The sequence below is a fragment of the Sus scrofa genome, chromosome 8 (assembly GCF_054392235.1).
Source record: "Sus scrofa isolate SSC_HxYL_T2T_F1_AM1 chromosome 8, Sscrofa_HxYL_maternal_Yorkshire_Landrace_v2.0, whole genome shotgun sequence".
Lineage (NCBI taxonomy): Eukaryota > Metazoa > Chordata > Mammalia > Artiodactyla > Suidae > Sus > Sus scrofa.
In genome coordinates, this window is record NC_139390.1 from 2124257 (window position 1) to 2143843 (window position 19587).

At 66.2% G+C, this 19587-nt stretch overlaps 1 protein-coding gene across 6 annotated transcripts in view; it reads left to right on the forward strand.

Annotated features, from left to right (window-relative positions):
- Positions 1–42: 42 nt before the first annotated feature.
- The window catches only part of DOK7 (docking protein 7), a 29377-nt gene continuing 9832 nt past the window's right edge, over positions 43–19587 (forward strand). For 2 of the 6 annotated variants that reach the window (XM_021100944.2, XM_084971359.1), the window contains exons 1-5: positions 45–233; positions 305–350; positions 7402–7632; positions 9571–9771; positions 18528–18647. In XM_021100944.2, the coding sequence (XP_020956603.2) occupies positions 180–233; positions 305–350; positions 7402–7632; positions 9571–9771; positions 18528–18647 (652 nt within the window). In that variant the 5' untranslated portion in view covers positions 45–179. Of the gene's footprint in view, positions 234–304; positions 351–7401; positions 7633–9570; positions 9772–18527; positions 18648–19587 lie in introns of all 6 variants that reach the window. The other 4 variants (XM_084971358.1, XM_021100945.2, XM_084971360.1 and 1 more) reach the window with 4 other exon arrangements.

Here is a 19587-nt window from a genome sequence, read left to right on the forward strand (position 1 = left end):
GGGCGCGGGGTGGGGAAGGGCCGCCGGGCGCGCACCTCGGGCCCCGCCCGCGCGCCGCCCCGCCCGCGCCGCCGGCCGGCGCAGGGCCCTCCCGGAGCTATTTTGAAAGTGACCCTGGGCTGGGCGACCGCGGGGCGGCGGGGAGAGGCGCGGCGGGCGCGCGGGAACCATGACAGAAGATGACCGAGGCGGCGCTGGTGGAGGGCCAGGTCAAGCTGCGGGACGGCAAGAAGGTCGGGGCGCGCGGCGGGCGGGGGCGGGCGCGGGGCGCGGGCGGCCGCTCACGCTCCCTCTGTCCCCGCAGTGGAAGAGTAGGTGGCTGGTGCTGCGCAAGCCGTCGCCGGTGGCAGGTGAGCGGGCGCGGGGCGCGGGGCGCGGGCGCGGGGCGCGGGGTGCGGGCGCCGGCGGCCTCCGGCCCCCAGGCCGGCCCGGAGCGCGGCCAGCTCGCCCGAAATAGCCGGCGGCGCCGGGGCCGAGGGCTGTAACCGGAGAGCGCGCCGGCCTCGGCCTGCGGCGGCCGGGGACGCCGGGACGCGGGACCCCGCCGCGCCCCCACCCGGCCCCGCGGAGCTGTCATCTCAGACCCCAGGCCCCGGGCAGGGCCCCCTTTGCAAAAGGGCAGATGGGGGCCCAGAGAGGTCCGCGGGCGGCCCGCGGGGTCCCTAGGGGCTAAAGGGCAGCAGCCCGTTCGGGTCCCCTCCCCCATCACACAGCAGGGAGCATCCCAGAAAGTTCTGCCCCAGCGCGATTGAGTTGGGTCGCCGCACCCCAATCCGGATGGGTGTTCCAGGCAGTGCTGATCCGAGTGTGTGTGTGTGTGGGATCCGTCCCCAGCTCCCCCACCAGAGCCAGCAGCCCCAGATTGGAGGAGGCCAGCAGGGAGCCAGCCCCGGAGCTGGGCATCTTCAGCCTCAGCCAGTGAAGTGGGCGCAGTCGGGAGGCTCGAGCTGTGCGCTGCAGCTGTTTCCAGAGACAGGTGCCCTGGAGCCGGCCCAGGGCCCAGGGGTCTGTGTGGATGCCGGGGGTGAGCGTGCCGCTGCCTCATGCGCGCGGGGCTGCCAGAGAACCTTCTGTCCGTCAGGACGCCTGAGGTGGCCGTCATTTCCCAGGGAGGGAGTGGGGGGCGCCCTCTCTTTGCCCCTCCCAGCCCCCTCCTCCAGCCCTTCTGCTGAGACTCCTCTGGGAGCTGGTGCGGCTGGTCCAAGGGCCTGCTTGGGGCTGGGACCACACTCACCTCCTGCCCGGGCCTGATTCCCCTCCAGGGGCGCCTGGGCTCCCGGTCCCCTTCATTCGGCCGGTCAGTCTTTCACGCCGAGACCCTCTGCCTGGTGCCGTCGGCGTCCTAGTCTTGGAGAGCTCCCGGGAGGTCTGGTGGAGGAGAGCTAGGGGCTGGGGCGACAGAGGGGCCCGGGGGAAGCAGGGGGTTGAGGCCCTGGCCGGGCTGAGGGTGGCGTCTGGGGGCAAGCGCCCGTGCTGATGGAAGAGGCTGTCGCCGGCTGGGGCCGGAGGCCGTGGTGGCTGCTGGTTGGGGGCTGCTCCCTGGGCTGGTGGTGCACAGGGGCCTGTGCAGGGCTCGGGGGCAGGTGCCCGCCTGAAGCGCAGCGGGGAGTGGGCTTCCTCCCTCTTGGTAGGGGTGGGGAGTGGTTCACAGGCCCTGGTGGTGGATTTTATGTGGTATCCGAGAGATCTAGTGGGGAGGGGCGCTCTGGCCGGCCCTGGAGGACCCCTGTGGAGCGGGGCCCATCCTGCACTGGGACGAGCTTGCGGAGGGTCCTCGGCGCCTTAGAGTCTGAGTCTGTAGGTGGATTTGGGGTCATACGAGCCTTTGCCGGGTCTTGCTGCGGGCAGCCCAGCGATAGAGCGCCAGGAGCGGGGGCAAAGGGGAGCTGGGGGCGCTAGGGCTGGACTGGAGGGCAGGTCGGCGGAGAGAAGGGAAGGCACACCAGGCAGGACCTTGCCCAGGCCAGGGACCAGGAGGGAGGGGATTAGAGAGAGGAAGGTCCATGTGGCCCCTGCACGGTGAGGTCCACTCTGAGCCCTGCGTCGCACACCCGGTCCCCAGCATCTCGGCTGTTTTAGCAGCGCCCCACAGCCCTTCCGCTGCGCAGGGATCACAGCCACCTTCTTAGAGGCGCTTGGCCCAGGGCAGAGCCAAAGCCGAGCCCGGGCGCCGTGCTGCCCTGCTCTCACCAGCCTCCCTCTCTCTCTGCCCCAAGGTGGCCGCTGTGGCTCCCCGTGGGGTCAGAGGCTTCTGACACCCCTCGATCTCCCTCCCTGGACCTTAGCTATGAGCCACCCTCTCCAGCACATGGGGGCCTGGGCTGTGAGGGGTGCAGCTGCCTGGCACCCCGTCCTGAAGACCGGCTCCCTCGGTGTGGGGGGCAGGTCCCCGCAGGTAGGACTCCCCCCCTGCTGGGTGCGGCACGGAGAGAGCCTGTGAAGGGCAGAGGAGGGGCCGCCCCGGCTTCCTGTCTGGAAAAACCCGGCATCCTTGCCCTTAGCAATTGCCATTTCCTTCCCAGAAGGGCCCGCAAGGGGTGGCCACGGGGTCGGCGGCTGCGGGCGGGCGGGAGCCTGGAGGCCCGTCCCTTGTCCCTCTTCTCCTGTTTCATCACCAGGACCTCTTGCTCCTGATGAAGGTTAGCGAGCGCGCGCAAGGAAGGAGAATCTTTTATTGGAAGAAGGGACCGTATGAGAGGCAGGGATAACGAGCCCCTGGGGGTTTTGACCTCGTCCTGGCCAGAGACTTCGTGTCTGGGTCCCTTCTTGGGCTGGGTCCCCGGCGAGGTCACCCCTGTGACCCTTGGCAACCTCTGTCCTCCTCCGCCGCCGGGGGAGGCTTCGGAAGGCGGGACAGAGGGCGCACGTGGCTGGCCTGCGGAGGGGACGGCTCCCGGGTGGGGCGTCTGGAGGGGCCCTGCTTCACCACTTCCGGGGCAGGCAGCCAGGGCTTTCTGCAGCCCAGACGAGCCACCAGGAGGGACCCCGAGTCCTGGAGCTGGCAGGGCCTTTGGGGTCATTATAGGCAGGGGGCTGACACTCAGAGGCCCAAGGGGTCTGGCCCACAAATGGCTGGGTGCTGCCGCCTGCCCCCAGCCCGCTGCTGCCCCTTGGCCAGCTGGGCGTTCATGGCTGCTCCTGCCACCGCTGGTGAGGCATTCGTGCCCCTCCCATCCCTGCCTTCTGTCCTGGTGCTGAGCTCCTGGAGGGCAGGTCCTCAGCTCAGCATCACCCCTTCACCAGCTGGCAGGGGCCGGGACTTGCCAGGTACAGTGCCATGAGCCCAGCCACTCTGGGCAACCCCGGGCCCTGTGAACTCGCCCGGGAATGGGGGACTTGGGCATGTGCCCCAGACTGTGCCATCAGACTGCACTCGCCTCCTTCCCAGGCAGTGGCATCTCTGCTAAGGTGGGCGGGTGGCAGAAGGATGGGGGTAGCCATTGGCAGTGACAGGGAGAGTCCCTTTTTGGGCCCCACCTCTTGGCCTTGGATCGTCTGTGTCCCCAGGGAATGAAAGTGACATCTCAGTCCTGGGCTGAGCAGGAAGCTGAAGGTCAGGGGCTGGGTGGTGGCCGGGCCCCGACCCCCATGGAGGCCTGGACAAGAGGGCTTCCTGCAGCCCCTGTTTCCGGACTGCAAGTTGGAGCACCTGGGCCCAGGTCCCACCTCAGCTCAGAGCAGCTGTGACCCGGACAAGTCCGAGTTGGGCTCAAGACAGTCCCTGCGGAAGGTGGTGGGCGGGCAGTGGGTCCAGGGCACCGTCTGCCCCCGCTGATGCTTGTGCACTCAGGGCAGCCTGCCGCACACGGGGTGAAGCTGCTTTCTCTCTGAATCGGATCAGGAACGGGCCTGGGCTTGCGGGTCAGCAGCATCCCTCTGGCTTTGGCCTGGGCCTGGTCAGCGGGCCCCGTCCCCAGCACTCCTGGCCGCCCCCAGGCTTCTGCCCCACGGCTCTGCTAAAGGCGCTGCCTCAAGGTCACCGTGACTTCCCAGGGCTAAAACCAGCAGCGACTCCTCCGGCTGTGGCGCCTGGGTGGGTGTTCGCCTCCTCCTCCTCTCTGGGCTCCCATCCCCTCGGCCGGCTCCCCACCCCCCACGAGGCCCGGAGCTCTGCCTCTTCCCAGCCGCCCGCCCCAGGCGCTCAGCCCCGGGCTGTAAACGCCTCTGAGAGCCCATGACTCCACAGTTATTTTTACATCCTCTGCTGTGCGTGTCCAGCTGCCTGCGTGCATGCCGCCTGGTGTCCGACGGGCCCCCTAGGCACACGTGTCCAGGACAGACCCGCAACCCTGCCCCTCGCCCCGCCCCCACGTCCCTCCCCAGGCAGCCCCTCCCCCCAGCAGCATCACCTCTCCTTCCTCCCCTCGCCTGCCCGCATCTCCCACCCAGAGGTCCTGCGACTTGGCGCTGCCTCTGTCACCAGGGTAACAGCAGCCTGGGGCTCGTTCCTCTGCGGGCCTCGGCCCGCAGCTCCTCCCGCCTGGACAGATGTAGGAGCCTGGAGCTTTGCCGTCACCCTGTGCCACCTGCAGCCAGGCTGGCCGTCTTTGCTTACAGCTCTTGGGGCCCCCAGGTGTGCCGGGGTGTCCTCCGTGTGGCTCAGGGGACCACTTGGCTGGACCCGCCTGTGCCTCGGCCCACTCCTCCCCTCCCCCTCGCGCTGGCCCTGCCCACGGGGGGCTTCTGCACTGGCTGTTCCCTCTAGCGCAACGTTGTTCCCTGAGGTGCTGCCAGGCTGCCTCCTTTACATCGCTGGCGAGTCCACTGTCCCTCTGGGAGGTCTCTGACCTCGGTGACCCACAACAGCTGCTGTCGTCAGATGCCCCCAGCAGCACTTCCTCAGTTTCCTTCTTCATCGGCTTTGGTCAGCATGTGACTGTCCCCTCTCTTGGGTGTCAGCTTCGTTGGAGTGGGGCTTTGTCCCCTGCGTCGCTGGGCTGCTCAGGCGTGGAAGGAACTGGGCTGAGGGTTGCAGGCTGGGGACCCAGCGGGGTCTTTCAGCCACTCTTTTGGGGGGGCAGGGAGGAAGTTGCTAGACGGTAGCGATGGGCCGACCCCAGAGCGGGCATGCGTGGTCCAGCCCCACCCTCTCCTGGTGTTTAATGGTGACGGGAACTGTCCCAGACCCCAGGCCGAGGTCCCTGCTTATCCCACTCGGCTCTCACTGGCATGTCGCATCTGCCAAGGGCCTCTGTGCCAGGCTGGGGCTGTGTTAGCAGGGGGGCAGGGTCCCTTTCTCAGATGGAAGAGCTGAGTGTGGGTTTGCAGTCACGGACATGGGGCTTGAACCCGGTCAGCCAGCCCCAACCCCCCCACCCCCAGCACAGTGCTGCGGAGTGTGTGTGCACGCACGTGATCGAGCGTGTGCGCAGGTGTGGGCCTGTGCACCCCTTGGTCCTCGCTGCTCTGGTTTAGTCTTTGCCACTCGTGTCATGGTCCCATCCATGCCTCCTTTCACCACGATGACCCCATGCCCTCCACCCCCAGCCCCCCGGGGCCCAGACGGCCCTCCAGCCCGGTGGGCGGCCTCCTGCCCTGGAGTCAGAGCCCCTGGACCTGCAGCCTGGCCGTGCCCCTCCCGGCCAGCACTTCAGCTGTTGGGGTGCTGCCGTGAGTGGGTCCCTCATGCCCCCAATGGAGAGAGGAAGAGGCCATTAGCGTGGGCGCCCCGCGAGTGGGGCCGGAAGGCCGGGGGTGCTTCCTCGGCCCCTGACCGGGAGACCTCCCCCGGTGACCAGTCTTGCTGGGCTCCCTCCCGGCCTGGGTCCTTGTGGGGCTGGCCAGCTGGGGCAGGCTCTCTGTCAGGAAGGGCCAGCCATGTCACTGCTCCCAGGGATGGCAGACTGGCGCTCCGTCCAGGTATCACCTGCTTTGTCTCAGCTCCCCTGAGAAACTCCCCCGGAGCCTGTAACTGCAGCAGCTTTGGGCTAAACCGCACTCCCCATAGACTTTAAAAATAGGACCAAGTTATGGCCCAGGGTGATGGGGTGGGGAGAGGGGTTGGAGCAGCTGCTGTCACCCGGCCCCACGCTTGCTGCACCCAACCCAGCCCTTCCCGGAAGCCGTGTTCCCCTCATGGGGAGCCGTGACCGTGAGGGGCTGTGACTCTGGGCAGCTTCCCCCGGGCAGAAGGTGGGAGCAGGTGGCACAGCCCGTGTCCCTTATCCCGTTCTGTTCACATTTAAAATGAATTCAGGAGTTCCCATCGCGGTGCAGCGGAAACGAATCCGACTAGGAACTGTGAGGGTGCAGGTTCGATCCCTGGCCCTGCTCAGTGGGTTAAGGATCCGGCGTTGCCGCCAGCTGTGGTGTGGGTCGCAGATGCGGCTCAGCTCTGGTGTTGCTGTGGCTGTGGTATAGGCCGGCGGCTACAGCTCCGATTCGACCCCTAGCCTGGGAACCTCCATATGCTGCAGGTCCGGCCCTAAGAAAGCAAAAAAATAAATAAATAAAATGAAATCAGGGACGGGGGTGGTGTTGCAGCTTCCTGGGGCTGCTGTAACAAGTTACAAAACACTGGGGGCTTCACACCCCAGCCCCTCACACTCCTGGAGGCTGATCCAAAGTCAAGGGGGTGGCAGGGCTGCAGTCGCGGGCTCAGGGCGCCAGGGAGCATTCTCCCCGCCTCCTCTGGCTCCTGGCGGCCCGGCCTCCTGGGCTGGCTGGTGGGCGCGTGGCCCCTGTGACCCGTCTTCTCGTGGCCTCTCCTCTGTGTGTCTGTGTCTCCTGCTGCTTCGCACAAGGACACTCGGCCTCAGGTTTCGGGACCAAGCAGATAATCCAGGGTGACTCACTGAGCTCCTCCACTCGGTCACCTCTGCAAAGGCCCTTTCTCCAAATACGGTCATGTTTGCAGGTCCTGGGGGTCAGGACGTGGGCATGTCTTTTGGGGGGCTCCCCTTCACCCCACTGCAGCTGGGCGAGGGCACGCGCTGATGCTCAGATCTCCTGCATTGCCGATAGAGCCAGGATCCACCAAGATTGGTCAGGACCGGGGAAAAGGGTCTCGGGACAGATGCTGGCTTTTGCTTGCAGGCCCCCAAGCAGCCTTGCGAGCGCAGGTGTTCAGGGGGGCAGGACCTCCTTGGCAGCGGGAGGCATCAGGAGCTGGGGGCGGCCTGGTGCCTCTTGCGGCAAACTTGACGCTAGACGGCCAGCCGGGGCCCTGAGCCAAATCTGGCCCACAGCTCGTTTCTGAATAAAGTTTTATTGGAACCCAGCCACGTACTCATCTGTGGTCTCTGGCTGCTTGCAAGTTAAGCAGCCGGAACAGAAGCCGCGTAGCTCGTGCAGCCCAAGCAAGTTCCTCTCTGGCTGCAGAAAGGCTTGCGGATCCTGCTCTTGGCTATACCTCCCTAGGAGCGTGCCTCCTAGAGCCACGGCCCCTCTCGTGCCCCCCAGACTGCCTGCTGATGCTGGCCTACAAGGACAGGTCGGAGCGAGCCAGGGGGCTCCGGGAGCGCAGCAGCCTGACGCTGGAGGACATCTGCGGCCTGGAGCCCGGCCTGGCCTACGAGGGCCTGGCCCACACGCTGGCCATCGTCTGCCTGTCGCAGGCCGTCATGCTGGGCTTCGACAGCCGGGAGGCCATGTGCGCCTGGGACGCCCGGATCCGCTACGCGCTCGGCGAGGGTGAGTGACGCTGGGCAGGCGGCCCAGGGGACAGCCTGCGTCCCGAAGGGTCCGTGGGGCCTCACGACGCACGGCAGAGCCGGGACGCGACCTAGCGCCCAGTGTCCGCGGAGCGCCTTCCGCCCCGGGGGTGCTCAGCAGAGGTGAGGGAGGGATGGGGGCCCCTCTCCAGCTCCCCGACTTGACCCCGTTCACCAGTGCTAGAGCCTTTAGCCCAAGCGGGCGGCCGGCTAAGCAGAGTGGCCCAGCAAAGTGCTGCTCTCGCTCGCTCGCCTGGCTGCCAAGCCTGGAGCTGAGGCTCTTTCCCCTGTATCTCCCACAAGGCGCGTGTGTGCACGTGCATTACGTGTGCACGTGTGTTTGTGTGTGTGTGTGTGTTGGAAGGCTTGTTCCGGAAAAGGCAGAGGGGAAGGACCCTGCCTATCAGCCCTGCTGCTCACCGGCTGTGCCATCAAGAGCCGTGATTTTTTTTTGTTTGTTTTTTTGCCATTTCTTGGGCCGCTCCTGTGGCACATGGAGGTTCCCAGGCTAGGGTCTCATTGGAGCTGTAGCTGCCGGCCTACACCACAGCCAGAGCAACACGGGATCCGAGCCGCGACTGTGACCTACACCACAGCTCACGGCAATGCCGGATCCTTAACCCGCTGAACAAGGCCAGGGGTTGAACCCGCAACCCCATGGTTCCTAGTCGGATTCGTTAACCACTGCGCCACAATGGGAACTCCAAGAGCCGTGATATTTTAACAGTGTTTAAAACATGCAAAATTAAAGGCAAAAGCCCACGATGAACAAAATGTCAGAATTTGAAGCGGAGATGGGCTCCCAGCCACCCTGAGACTTGCCTCCGTGTCACCTGCCCTGGCGCCACACTCTGACCAGCCTGGTCTTTTAAACATTTGGTGCTTCAGCCACCGTGGACTTGAGCCTTAGTTTTTATCGTTTAACTGGTCAGTGAAACATCACTTTTGTGCCCTGAGGGCCTCGCTTACCTCGTCCCAGGCTTGCGGGGCAGCCCCTCCCTCCTCCTGGAGCCCCCAGACCAGGCACCTAGTGCAGGGGACATGTGGACAGCTCAGTGAGAGGGCGAGGGGCAGAAGGAAAGAGCTGCGCTGTCCCAGAACGTTCCCTGGTTGGGGCTTCCCGCCAGCTCAGCCTGGCTCTGTGCGCAGCTCCTTTTCTGCTCAGGGCAGGTGGGGGGCCTTGCACAGAGGCCCCCAGCAGGGCCCCTTGATAGAAGTCGCCAGGGTGCTGGGATGGGGTCCTGACACCCAGCTGGCTTGGATCAAGGCCAGGACCTCAGGACTTCTTGGCCCAGAAGCCCTGGACGCCCCCACTGCGGGGGCTCAGGCAGGGCTCAGGGAGGAGGTGGTTGGCACCAGGCCCCCCTGGCTTGGGTCGGAGGTGAGGCTGGTGGGCACAGGCTTAGTCCGTCCTCCTGAGGGGCTTCAGGGGCAGAGGTTGAGCTGAGGCGGGGTGAGATCTTGAGGAGCAGGTGCCCAGAACCCCTCCCTGGAGCAGGGATGGGGCTGTGGTTTCCTGAGTGTCCCTGGGGCCAGGCTGGGCTGTGAGGCAGGCCCTAGACTCTCCACGAACTGACTGGAGTCTGGGCCTCTGTTTCCCCATCTGTGAAATGGGGCCGCACCTGCGGCCCTGAGCGGGGGTTTTGCTGTGAACAGGAGTCCTGGGCAGCAGACTCAGCAGCAGCTTTTCCGGGTCCCCCGAGGCCTCGCCCAGTCTCGTTAGGAAGGGGAGGGCTGGTCCCCGGGATGGGAGAGGTGAGCCCAGCCGCCCGGCGCTGGGTGCTGCGCGGGGAGCAGCCGCAGAGGGGAGGGCGGGACCGCGGGGCTGGGCAGGCCTGGCCTCCGGAGCTGACACTGGGCGCTGCCCTCCCGGCCCCCGCCTCTGCCCCAGTGATGCCCTCTCACCCCTGCCCCCCAGTGCATAGGTTCCACGTGACGGTAGCTCCAGGCACCAAGCTGGAGAGCGGCCCCGCCACGCTGCACCTCTGCAATGACCTCCTCGTGGTGGCCAGGGACGTCCCTCCAGCCGTCGTGGGCCAGTGGAAGCTGTCTGACCTCCGGCGCTACGGGGCTGTGCCTAACGGATTCATCTTTGAAGGCGGGACCAGGTGTGGGTACTGTAAGTACCTGGGCCGCGGGCACCCGGCCCCCGGGCAGCCCCAGCCCCCTGCGCTTGCTGGGCAGACCCCTGCTCACGGGCCAGCCTCTCGGAAACACGGCAGGGTTACGTCTCCAGAGCCCTCTGCCCCTGGCAGGAGCCCAGACCCTCGGCTGCTTCCGCTCCTCCCTGTTGGAGGGAGGGGCTTGGCGCCCGAGAGGAGGGGCCCTCACATGGCAGATCACGGGGCTTCGTCCCCGTCAGAGCATCAGAGCAGCTCAGGTGAGGTTTAATGGGGGAGAAAAGAATAGACGCATTTATTGAGGATGGGCTAAGAACCCCCTCAGTGGACACCCCGGCTCCCGTGGCCCTGAGCCCCCACGCCTGGGCTCTGATGTCACAGGTGCGGGCTGAATGCCAGGGCCCGGCAGTGAGGGCAGGGGTCTGAGGCCAGGTGAGCAGGGAGCTGCCTGTGGCGGGGGCAGGGCTGGACAAGCGCGCAGTCCCTCCCTGCGGAGCGTCGGGGGCGGGGTGGGGGGTGGGAGGTGTGCCAGCCACCCTGCCAGCTGTTCTCTGAGTAGGGGGACATCAGCTGCTGCGGGGGAGCTGGGAGGGTCGCGAAGTCCCTTCTCTCCTGTCTCCAGTGCCTGTCGCGCTGCTTGCCCCAGGCTCTCAGCTGGCCCAGTACCTCCTGCTGACCTGGTGGGTGGCCTCGACGGCCACGGTCCGTGTGCTGGGCTGGAGCGTGCGGCCTGGGCGGGCACCAAGCCCTGGGCTGAGCGCTGTGCGCCCCCATCTCCCTTCAGCCTGGGGCTCCTGCCGTCAGCCCCTGCCTTGTGTGAGGCCCTGAGCTGGCCGCGGCCCGTCTCCACTCCCACCCCACTGGGGCTTTAGTCCCCCGATCCGCAGCCTCACGAGGACGCAGATGGCAGGGCTAACTTCAGGGCCTGGCCCGCATCTCGGGACGGCCAGGGTGGGGTGTGGGGGGGGTTCCCTGGGTTCCCGGGCCTCGGTCCTGCCTGGATCTCTGGGCAGAGGGAGGGGACTTGACGGTGTGATTGCCTGGGCGCCAGCCTCCTGTGCCCCCTGAGACAAATGGGCTGACCTGGGCTCCTGGCCGGGCGGCCCTCGAGGCCCTGCCTTGAGGGGACAAGACATAACCTGTAAAGATGCTTAGCGAAGAGGGGGACAAGCAGCTGAGGTTCACGTTCCTGCCAGAGACAGAAAGACGCCTGTAGCCACTGATGTCCCCCAGGCCTGCTGGTCCTGGGCTTGGGGTTAAGAGTTTGGAGATGCAGAGAGAGGCAGGAAGGGTCAGAGTGGCAGAGGGGTACGCAGGCTGGTGGGATGGGCGGTTTGGCGCAGCGGCCCCAGAGCTGCCAGGGCACAGTTGTAGGCCTGCCTGCTCTGGGCTGGCACGGAGGGGCCACGGGCACATCAGCCAGAGTCCCCTCGTCTTTGGTATGTTAGCGGCGACAGCAGTGGGGGGACTCCCGCCCGGCTTTGTTCCCCTCCCTCGTGTGGATGGTGCACTGGCATTGGGCAGCCCTTCCTCTGAGGTCCTCTCCTGGGCCCTGGAGCTGCTCTGGACACCCCAGGAGAGGGGGCCCGGCATCCTCAAGGGAACCGTGGAATTCCGGGGAGCAGGCCCTCCGGGCGCCGAGGCTCAGCCAGGATGGGTGTGGCTGCTTTAAGGAGCGGGGTGCAGGCCTGGGGTTGGTGCTGGCATGTGTCCTGAGAGTGCGGGGCGGGCCAGGGGGACCTGTTCCTTGGAGAAGGTTTTATTGGGCTGGACATAATTGTGACAGGGCCACTGGGTATCTTTCCTCTGAGGCTTCAGAGTCGAACATTCCAGCTGTCAGTCCTGTGGGCTCCTTCTCCGCTTGTCAGCAGTTTCAGGTATCATGTGCCTCCCGCGAGGGGAGGGGGTGACCTGGAGGTGCTGTCTTTCGCCCCTAACCATCCCCAGAAGTCAGCTTGAACCACGACAGGGCTGCCCTGAGCTTCTGCATGAGGCCTCAGCTTCCGTCCACGAAGCCGGGCTGGCCCAGCCGACCTGCCTCCACCTGCAAGCTCAAGGCTGGATGGTCCCTGTCCCTCGGGGGCTCTGGCCCCAGAGAGCCCCACTTGGGAACGCCTGTCTCCTCTCCAAGCTGTCGGAAGGCCCCTGGCCAAACCTGCCCCGTCAGCGACGTACAGAGGATGTGGCGGCGCAGAGGGCACGGGGCAGCCTGAACCGACCCCTGCCCTGCAGCGGGTCCTGCTGGGCTCCGTCCTCCTCCAGGGCCGAGCTTGCCACTGCTGAGCCGGTGGAAGCTGGTTTTTAGACCGTCCCAGACTGGCTGCAGGTCCCTGGCGGGAAGAGCACACCCCATGCCTGTGGTCAGCACAGGCCGCTCAACCTGGGCCATCCCTGGACGAGGGCGGCTGGCTGGGCTCCAAGGAGAGGCGTGACTTTGGGCTCAGGGCCGCCGAGGCAAAGGGTCCCAAACTGGGGCCTTAGAACAACGCGCCCTGGTTCCTTCACGGTTCTGTCCAAAGTCGAGACGTGGGCCGCGCCGCGCCTCCGTGGCGGGGGCGTGCGTGGGGGTGGCCTCCCTGCTGCTCCAGCTCCTCCGGGGCGCAGGTGTTCCTGGGCTTGTGGCCGCGTCGCTCCCGTCTCTGCCCCATCTCCGCACGGCGTCTCTGTGGGACGCGAGTGGTCGGCTTTAAGGCCACCGGACAATCCAGGCGGTCTCATCTCGAGATTTTTCACCGGAGCTCTTCAGCACAGACCCTTTTCCCAATGACAGTGTGACCCTCTCTTGGGGGGCCGCCCTTCAGCCCGTGGCAGGGCTCCCCTGAACTGTGCAGGGACTAGAATTCAGATCGTGAGTCCGTGGGCTCTGGGCACGTTTAATCGGGACAGAGGGTGGGTCGAGGTCCCCAGAAAGCCCTGGAAGGTTCTGGACGTAAGGAATGGACGTCTTCTCCTTGCCACAGGCCCTGGCCTGGCTGCCGGGCCCCCCGGATCCACACCCCCGGGCCCTCAGCCCCAGACCACTCTCCAGAGGCCACCCTGAGACTCGAGGGGCTCTCAGGGGAGGGCCCTGGACGGGGTGGGGGAGGGGTGGGGCCGGTGTGACCAGGACCCGGCGGGGGTGTGTTTGTGGGGGGGGCTCTGTGTGACTGGGCGGACGTGTCCTCTGTGGCCTCTGCGTGGACAGCAGCCTGTGGAGATTATTCTCACGGGGTTGGGCTTGGTGGCTGGACGTCTGAGGTTCTCTGGGATGGTTTGTGTGTGTTTAGGGTTAGGGGTGGGGGCAGGGTACGCCCGTGGGGGTGAGGCGGAGATTCAGGGGCCCCTCCAAGAAACGTGAGCCAGGAGGGAGGGTCTGCCTGAAGCTGCAGCCTCAGCAAGGGGGGCTTTGGAGAGGCCCAAGGGGCATTTGAATGGGGCCTCAGGATGCATAGAGTTTCTAGGCCAGAGAAGGTCCCTTGACGTTGGCAGGTCCTGTCAAGGGCATTTCAAGGGCGTTTCCACAGCCCTGTGAGCCGGCTGCGTTCACAGGGCTCAGCGTCCCTGGGTGCTGAGGGATTCAGCAGGTGGCAGAGAGCAGAGCCCAGGCCCATCCCCGGGCCTGCTCCCCGCCCCCTCCTTGCGGTCCTGGCCATCCCTGCAGCTCCTTGGGGCGCAGCGAGCATTTTGAAGTGATTTAATAAGTGAGTCAAGGATGAAGGCCGTCCGCTGTGTATGAGGACCAGCTCTGAGAAGCCCTCCGGTGCCTCTTGGGCTCTGGGTCCAAACGCCGGTCCCACTGGAGCCGGCTGAAGCCCTGGTCTGGAACCCCGGCATGTGGGGAGAAGGGAAGGAGCCCAGCCCTGGGTGAGGGGCTGGAGCCAGGAGCACATGGCCGGGCTGGGAAGACTCTGAGCCTGGAGACATTTGGAGCCCTCGGGGCGAGGGGAGGGCCTCTGAAGGAGAGCCCCAGTGGGGCCTCTGCAGGGTGAATAGGAGTTGGCCCAGCCGAAGGGTGGGGGGTGGGGGGAAGGGGGGAAGAGAAAAGATGCTGCAGACGCACCTTAAGCAGGGGCGGGTGTGTGGGATCCCTGTTAGGCGCGTGGCAGAGGCGAGGCTGGAGGAGGAAGCCAGGTGGTGAGACCCAGGAAGCTGGACCAGAGCTTGTGCTGTGTTCCCAGAGTAGCAGGACAGGGCCACCCGCTGTGGTGAGGCGGTCACCCTGGCCCCAGGAGCTGATGGGGCGGAGGCGGGGCCGGGGCGAGGAGGTTGGGATGTGGTCCAGCCGGGGGAGGGGAGGCCGAGTGAGCAGCAGCTGTGCGGGTGGGGGGGCCTGAGGATTCGGGAATGTTAACGAGGCGGTGATGGAAAGGCAGGCGGGTGGGGCGAGGTCCCAGGAGGGCGGCTCCGCTCCCCGGGGGGTGGGGGTGGGAGAGGTAGAGGAGGGCAGGGGGGCGGTGGGGGGAGGCCTCCCGGACAGGGCTGCACACTGTGCAGAGGCCCCGTCTCGAACTGGTTCAGGTTTACACTCGGAGATCAAGTCTGCCCTTTGGGTCTAGGCCCCGGTCACATGTGCGACAGGTCCGTGGTCGCTTTCAGCCCTCTGCCCGAAGCCTCCACTCTGGGGACGGGAGCCGGGCCTGGAATCTGTCGCCCCCTTGTAGCCCACTGTGGCATCTGTGCATGGATGACTCTGGGCGCTCTGAGTGTCCAGAGAGGCCTCAGTCGCACGGGGCCAGGGAGCGATGGGATGGGGGCAGTAGTCACCCCAAGAGCCCCCTGCAGGGCCCCAAACCTAGTGGGGTTCTAGGTCCTCCGCGAGAGGTGCACCTCCCCTTTCACAGCCGGGGAAACTGAGGCACGGAACTGTCGCAGCCTTGGCCTGCTCTGTCCTTCTGGGCGTTGTGGAACTGAGCTCTGGCCCCACTCTGCCTGGCACGGTCATCCAGACACCTTCCGGCTCTCAGCAGGTGCTGGCCGTCCTCCTGGGGGCCTTTGGCTTCAGTCTGTTCCCTCCCAGAAAAGCAGCCCAGTGGCCTCCTTGGGGGCATGCAGAGGGGCCTCGTGGGACCGTCTGGACGTGATGGCACGCGAGCGTCCTCGCATGTCTCTAAATGCGAGAGCACGGGTCCTTGGGCGCGAGGGCCCCTTCACCGCGGCAGACCCGTCGGCGGGCTCCCCAGACCCCAGCCACGTCTCGGGCTCCCTGAACCTCAGTTTCCTCCTCGACCCCTAACACGGGAGCACAGGCTGGGCGGGTGGGAGCAGCCCCCACTTCCGTGATGGCTCTGGGCTGGCGAGGGGTGTGTGTGTGGGGGGGGGTGTGCGCGTGCATGTGCTCGTGCAGATTCTCCCCGTGGTGGAGGCCCTTCTGAGCAATGTCCTTCCCACCTGCCCCTCTGAGTCAGCGTGGCGTGGCCCCAGGGGGTGAGGAAAGGGTGGGGACTGGGTTTGAGTCCCCACCGCTGGCCCCTGGTGGGCACCTCAGCTCCCTGTCCCAAAGCAGGTGTGGGAGGACACTGGTGGCTCTAGGCCACTGCTCTCCTTCGCTGTGCACCTGACCTGGGGGGCCTGTGGGGGTGGGGCTGGCCCGCCCCGCTGCTGGCTCATTCAGGACGCTGTTTTTGAGAACTGGGCTGGCAAGCAGAAAAGACTAGATCCCAGGCCTGCCCTGGGGAGCCTCTCACATGGGCAGGTGGGCCCAGTACAGCCGTTGTCAGGGGGGCTGGGGGCAGCACCAGAGGAAGGCAAGTCACCCAGGAATGGCTTTGGCCGGACGGCAGGGGCGGGGTGTTGGTGGGTCATGGATGCTGAGGCCCGCGCCCGCTCAGGGATGGAGCCCAGGGCCGAGGCTGACACCTGCTCTCTGCTCAAGATGTGTGGGGTGCCCCCAGCGGTGCATGGGGTCCTTGTCCCAGGGGTTGGGGCGCGCCCCTGGAGGGAGCCGCCTCGAGGATGTCAGATGCCCTCCACTGCCTGGCTGCCCCTGCCCGTTGGTGATGGTGCCCATGAGAGGATGGGCTGGAGGCGGGGAGGTGGCTCACCGGGCGGGGGACAGAACCTGCTTCTTGGAGGCGGTGTTTGCGGTTTGGTTTTGGTTTTGTTTTACTGGGGCAAAATACACAATACACAGGATCTACCGTTTAAACCATTTTCAGCGTGTGGTTCAGTGGCAGTGAGGCTCCCGCACGGCCAGAGCGGCTCCATCTCCCATTAAGCCCTCAGCCCTGGTCCCTGCTCCGGCCCCGCTCCACGGCCACCCTCTGCTTTCTGCGAAGGGACCGCGTGGACTCACGCAGGGTCCGTCCTTCTGTGACCGGCTTCTCTCCCTTGGCACCGCGTCCCCAGAGCTCACCCACGTCGCGGCCCGTGTCAGGACGGCCCCTGTCGGCTGAATCAGGTGCTGTGTGGAGGGGCCGCGTGTTTATCTGTCCATCCGCCGACCGAGCTTGGATCTTGCGTCCACGTTTCAGTTCTTGTGAAAACCTGCTGCTCCGAACGTGGCTCTGCGACCGCGTCTTGGAGACCTTCCTTTTCCTTCTCTCGGAAGCAGAACTGCCGGGTCAGACGGTCGTTCTGTCTAATCGTTTGAGGAGCTGCCGCCCTTGGCGTCCCCCTTGCAGCGAGGAGGACGCGGCTTTCTCCGCATCCTCGCCGGCACTGGTTGTTTTCTGTTTTGTTTTAGTTTGTGTTTAATTTCGTCTTCTTAGTGGGTCTGAAGTGGTCAGGGAACATTTCAAACCTCATTTCGAAGGAACAGGCTTCATTCATCTTTTTGTCTTTTTCAGGGCCGCACCTGTGGCATGTGCACGTTCCCGGCATAGGGGTTGCGTCGGAACCGCAACTGCAGGTCTATACCACAGTCCCGGCAACACAGGATCCGAGCCACATTTGCCATCTACACCACAGCTCATGGCAGTGCCAGTTCCTTAACCCTCTGAGCGAGGCCAGGGGTGGAACCCACATCCTCACGGACACTCTGTTGGGTTCTTAACCACTGAACCACAGCAGGAACTCCCGAACTTTTCTTCTTTCTCTCAAAATAAGGGCAGAGAAAACTGGTATTTTAATTAGTAGATACTTTTACTCTATCAGGAAATGCTGCAAAATAATATCCCACGGGGCTCAGTTGATGGCGCCAACTTTCTGAGTGACAGTGTCGTTTGGACAGAGTGCGCCTCAGAGGTGGGGTCCCCTGAAGTGATCACCAGGTGAACAGCCAGGGATCGGGGGTCAGGAGAGGAGAAGGGGCGTTACAGGTGGCCAAGGGGTGGGGGTGTCGTGGGCTGGGGTTGGCCACTCCCGCGGAGAGGTGTCAGGGCACGCTTCGGGAGCTGGGGGCCGGGAGGGGGCCGCAGGGCGGAGCAGGGCCTGAGTCGGGGTGAGGTCCACACTGGATCTGGGAGCCCTTGTCCCTCGGTCTCCAGGCTCAGGCAGGCCCCTGAGACGTGTGTCCCTGCAGGAGCACCTGGAGCCGGGGACGCGGCGGGGCGGTGGCCATGCTCCCTCCCAGGCCTCCAGCTCCCCGGAGCGCAGCTCGGCAGACGCCCGGTGGAATGCCGCCGGCTCCACTCCCTCCGAAACGTGGTTTTTTATAGTTGGAGGACTGACTGTGCCGTGGCCTCTGCCAGCTGCCTGTAAGCTGGGATTAGAGGCCTGGCCCTGGGGGAGCTGGGCAGCCAGGACGGGGCCTCCTTCCCGCCCGCCCACCGGCGGCCAAGGTCCTAGCACAAGTTCTCGGCTGACGCATCTTGGCCAAGAGGGCCTCGCGGGTGCCCCGGGTGGGCGCCAGGGTGGGCCTCACCCTGCTCCAGTCAGAGGTCGGGACGTGGCTTCTCTGGGCCTGTTTCCTCATCTTGAAAGCAGGCATGTCACCGGTTGGGGCCCTGGGTGACCGGCCCGGGCACAGTGGTGTCGCCACGTGTGGGGCTGGCCCGAGTCCCTGGGATTTGGTGCAGGCAGCTCCCCCCGCCCTGCCCCCACTGTGCCTTCCCCCAGAGGGCGTCTGTCTTTCTTTGGGCAAAGGGCAGAGGGCGAGCCGCTGAGGGATTCCTGTGCGGTGACACCACGCTGGGCGTCCAGCCCACGTGACCTGCTGTCCCCATTCACTCGGCCTGGGGACTTCATTCACGCTGGCGGGGCTCCGGCCCAGCGCAGGCCCCCACGGCTGCTCTGCCCTGGCTCCCTTGCAGCAGCTGCCGGCCCCAGGCGCCCCCTCTGCCCGAGCCCCCCGGGGCTGGGATCAGCCAGGCCTTCCCTCTGTGAGTGGGAGCTCACCCCTCACCGCAGGACCTCAGCCTTAGCTGTGCCCCGGGCCCCAGCCCCACACCCCGGAAACGCGCCCAGGAGGAGAGGAGAGGCTGCGAGGAAGGCGGGCAGGCGCCGCTGGCGGTGGTTCCCCAGGCTGTGCCCTCTGCCCCCACCCCTCAAAAGAGCGTGAAGTTTCTGGGCTTCTGCCCCGCACCCCCGTCCTCCAGAAGCCACCCCAGCTCTCTAGAGAGTCGGCTGACCAGGGCCAGCAGGCAGGACTTCCTCTGCTGCCCTGTTGCTGCCCTGTAGCCGGGACTGGCCGGGCTGCTGCCCCTGGGCCTGGGGAGCCGCCGTGTGGCCTGAGCCACCAGGACAGGGGCCAGGAGGTGCTCTGGGGACACTGCCCGGGTGTGGGGACAACTCGCGGGTTTGCTCTGGCTTCTGTGGCCGTCCACGGCCCGTGGCCCTGAGCCCACCCTGCAGGCCCCCTGTGCTCTGGCCAGGCTGACCCGGTCTGGCCTCTCCGCAGGGGCTGGGGTCTTCTTCCTGTCCTCGGCCGAGGGTGAGCAGATCAGCTTCCTGTTCGACTGCATCGTCCGAGGCATCTCCCCGACCAGGGGCCCCTTTGGGCTGCGGCCGCTTCTCCCAGGTGTGTGCGGGGACCCATTCAGCAGGGTGGGGGGGGGGTGGGCTGCCTCCCTCCTGCCCTGGGATCCCCTCGGGGCTCCAGGGGGCCGGCCACTCACATCCGCACTGCGCCCCCTCCACGCGGTCTGAGCAGCGGGGATGCCCTGGGGCTCGGCTTCTCGTTGGAACAGTTACGCTGCAGCTGTTCCGGGCTGACCAGCAAGAGGCCGGGGACCTGGAGATCCTGCCGAGCTGGCCGTTTCCCAGGCCTGGGTGGGGGCCTTGTCTGAGGTCCCTGAGAAAGGGGGCTGGGGTCAGGGCTGGTGCCGTCTGAGCTGGCGTTTGGGCTGGAAGCCGCCTTGTGAGGTGAGGTCTCAGCAGCTTGGGGGGGTGGGTGCAAAGGCTGCACTGAACGGGGCAGGTCTCCCCACTTCCCGGCTGTGGCCAGGGCCAGACTGGGCCCCGGAGGCTCCCTGGGCACTTCCTCTCGCTGACTGAGGGCCGCCCTCCCCTCAGGGCCCACTGCAAAGGCTAGTCCTGGTCATCACCGCTTCCCCCGACCCAGGCGGTCCTGCTGACACTCCCCTCACTCCGGGGAGGCCGTGCTTGTCTCCCTGACCAGCTGGGAGACCACGCGGCAGGTGGACAGTGAGCCCACATCTGTGGCCTCCTAGCGTGGGCACCCCAGCTGAGTGCAGGGGGCAAGCGGACCTCCGAGGGAAGCAGGGGCTGGTGAGGGCCAGGCCCCCTTCTCCCAGCCTCTGCCCCTCACCACCCCCAGCCCCACCCAGCAGCCCCCAGGGACGGGGCTGGGGAGTAAGGAGGCAGCTCCTGTGACCAGAGCCTCCCTGCCCTGGGTCGGCTGGATGGGGCGACCGCGCCCTCTGCTGGCACATTCCTGAACTGCAGCCGCAGCTGCTGTGCTGCTGGCGGGGATCAGAAGGCAGTGGGTGTGGATGGGG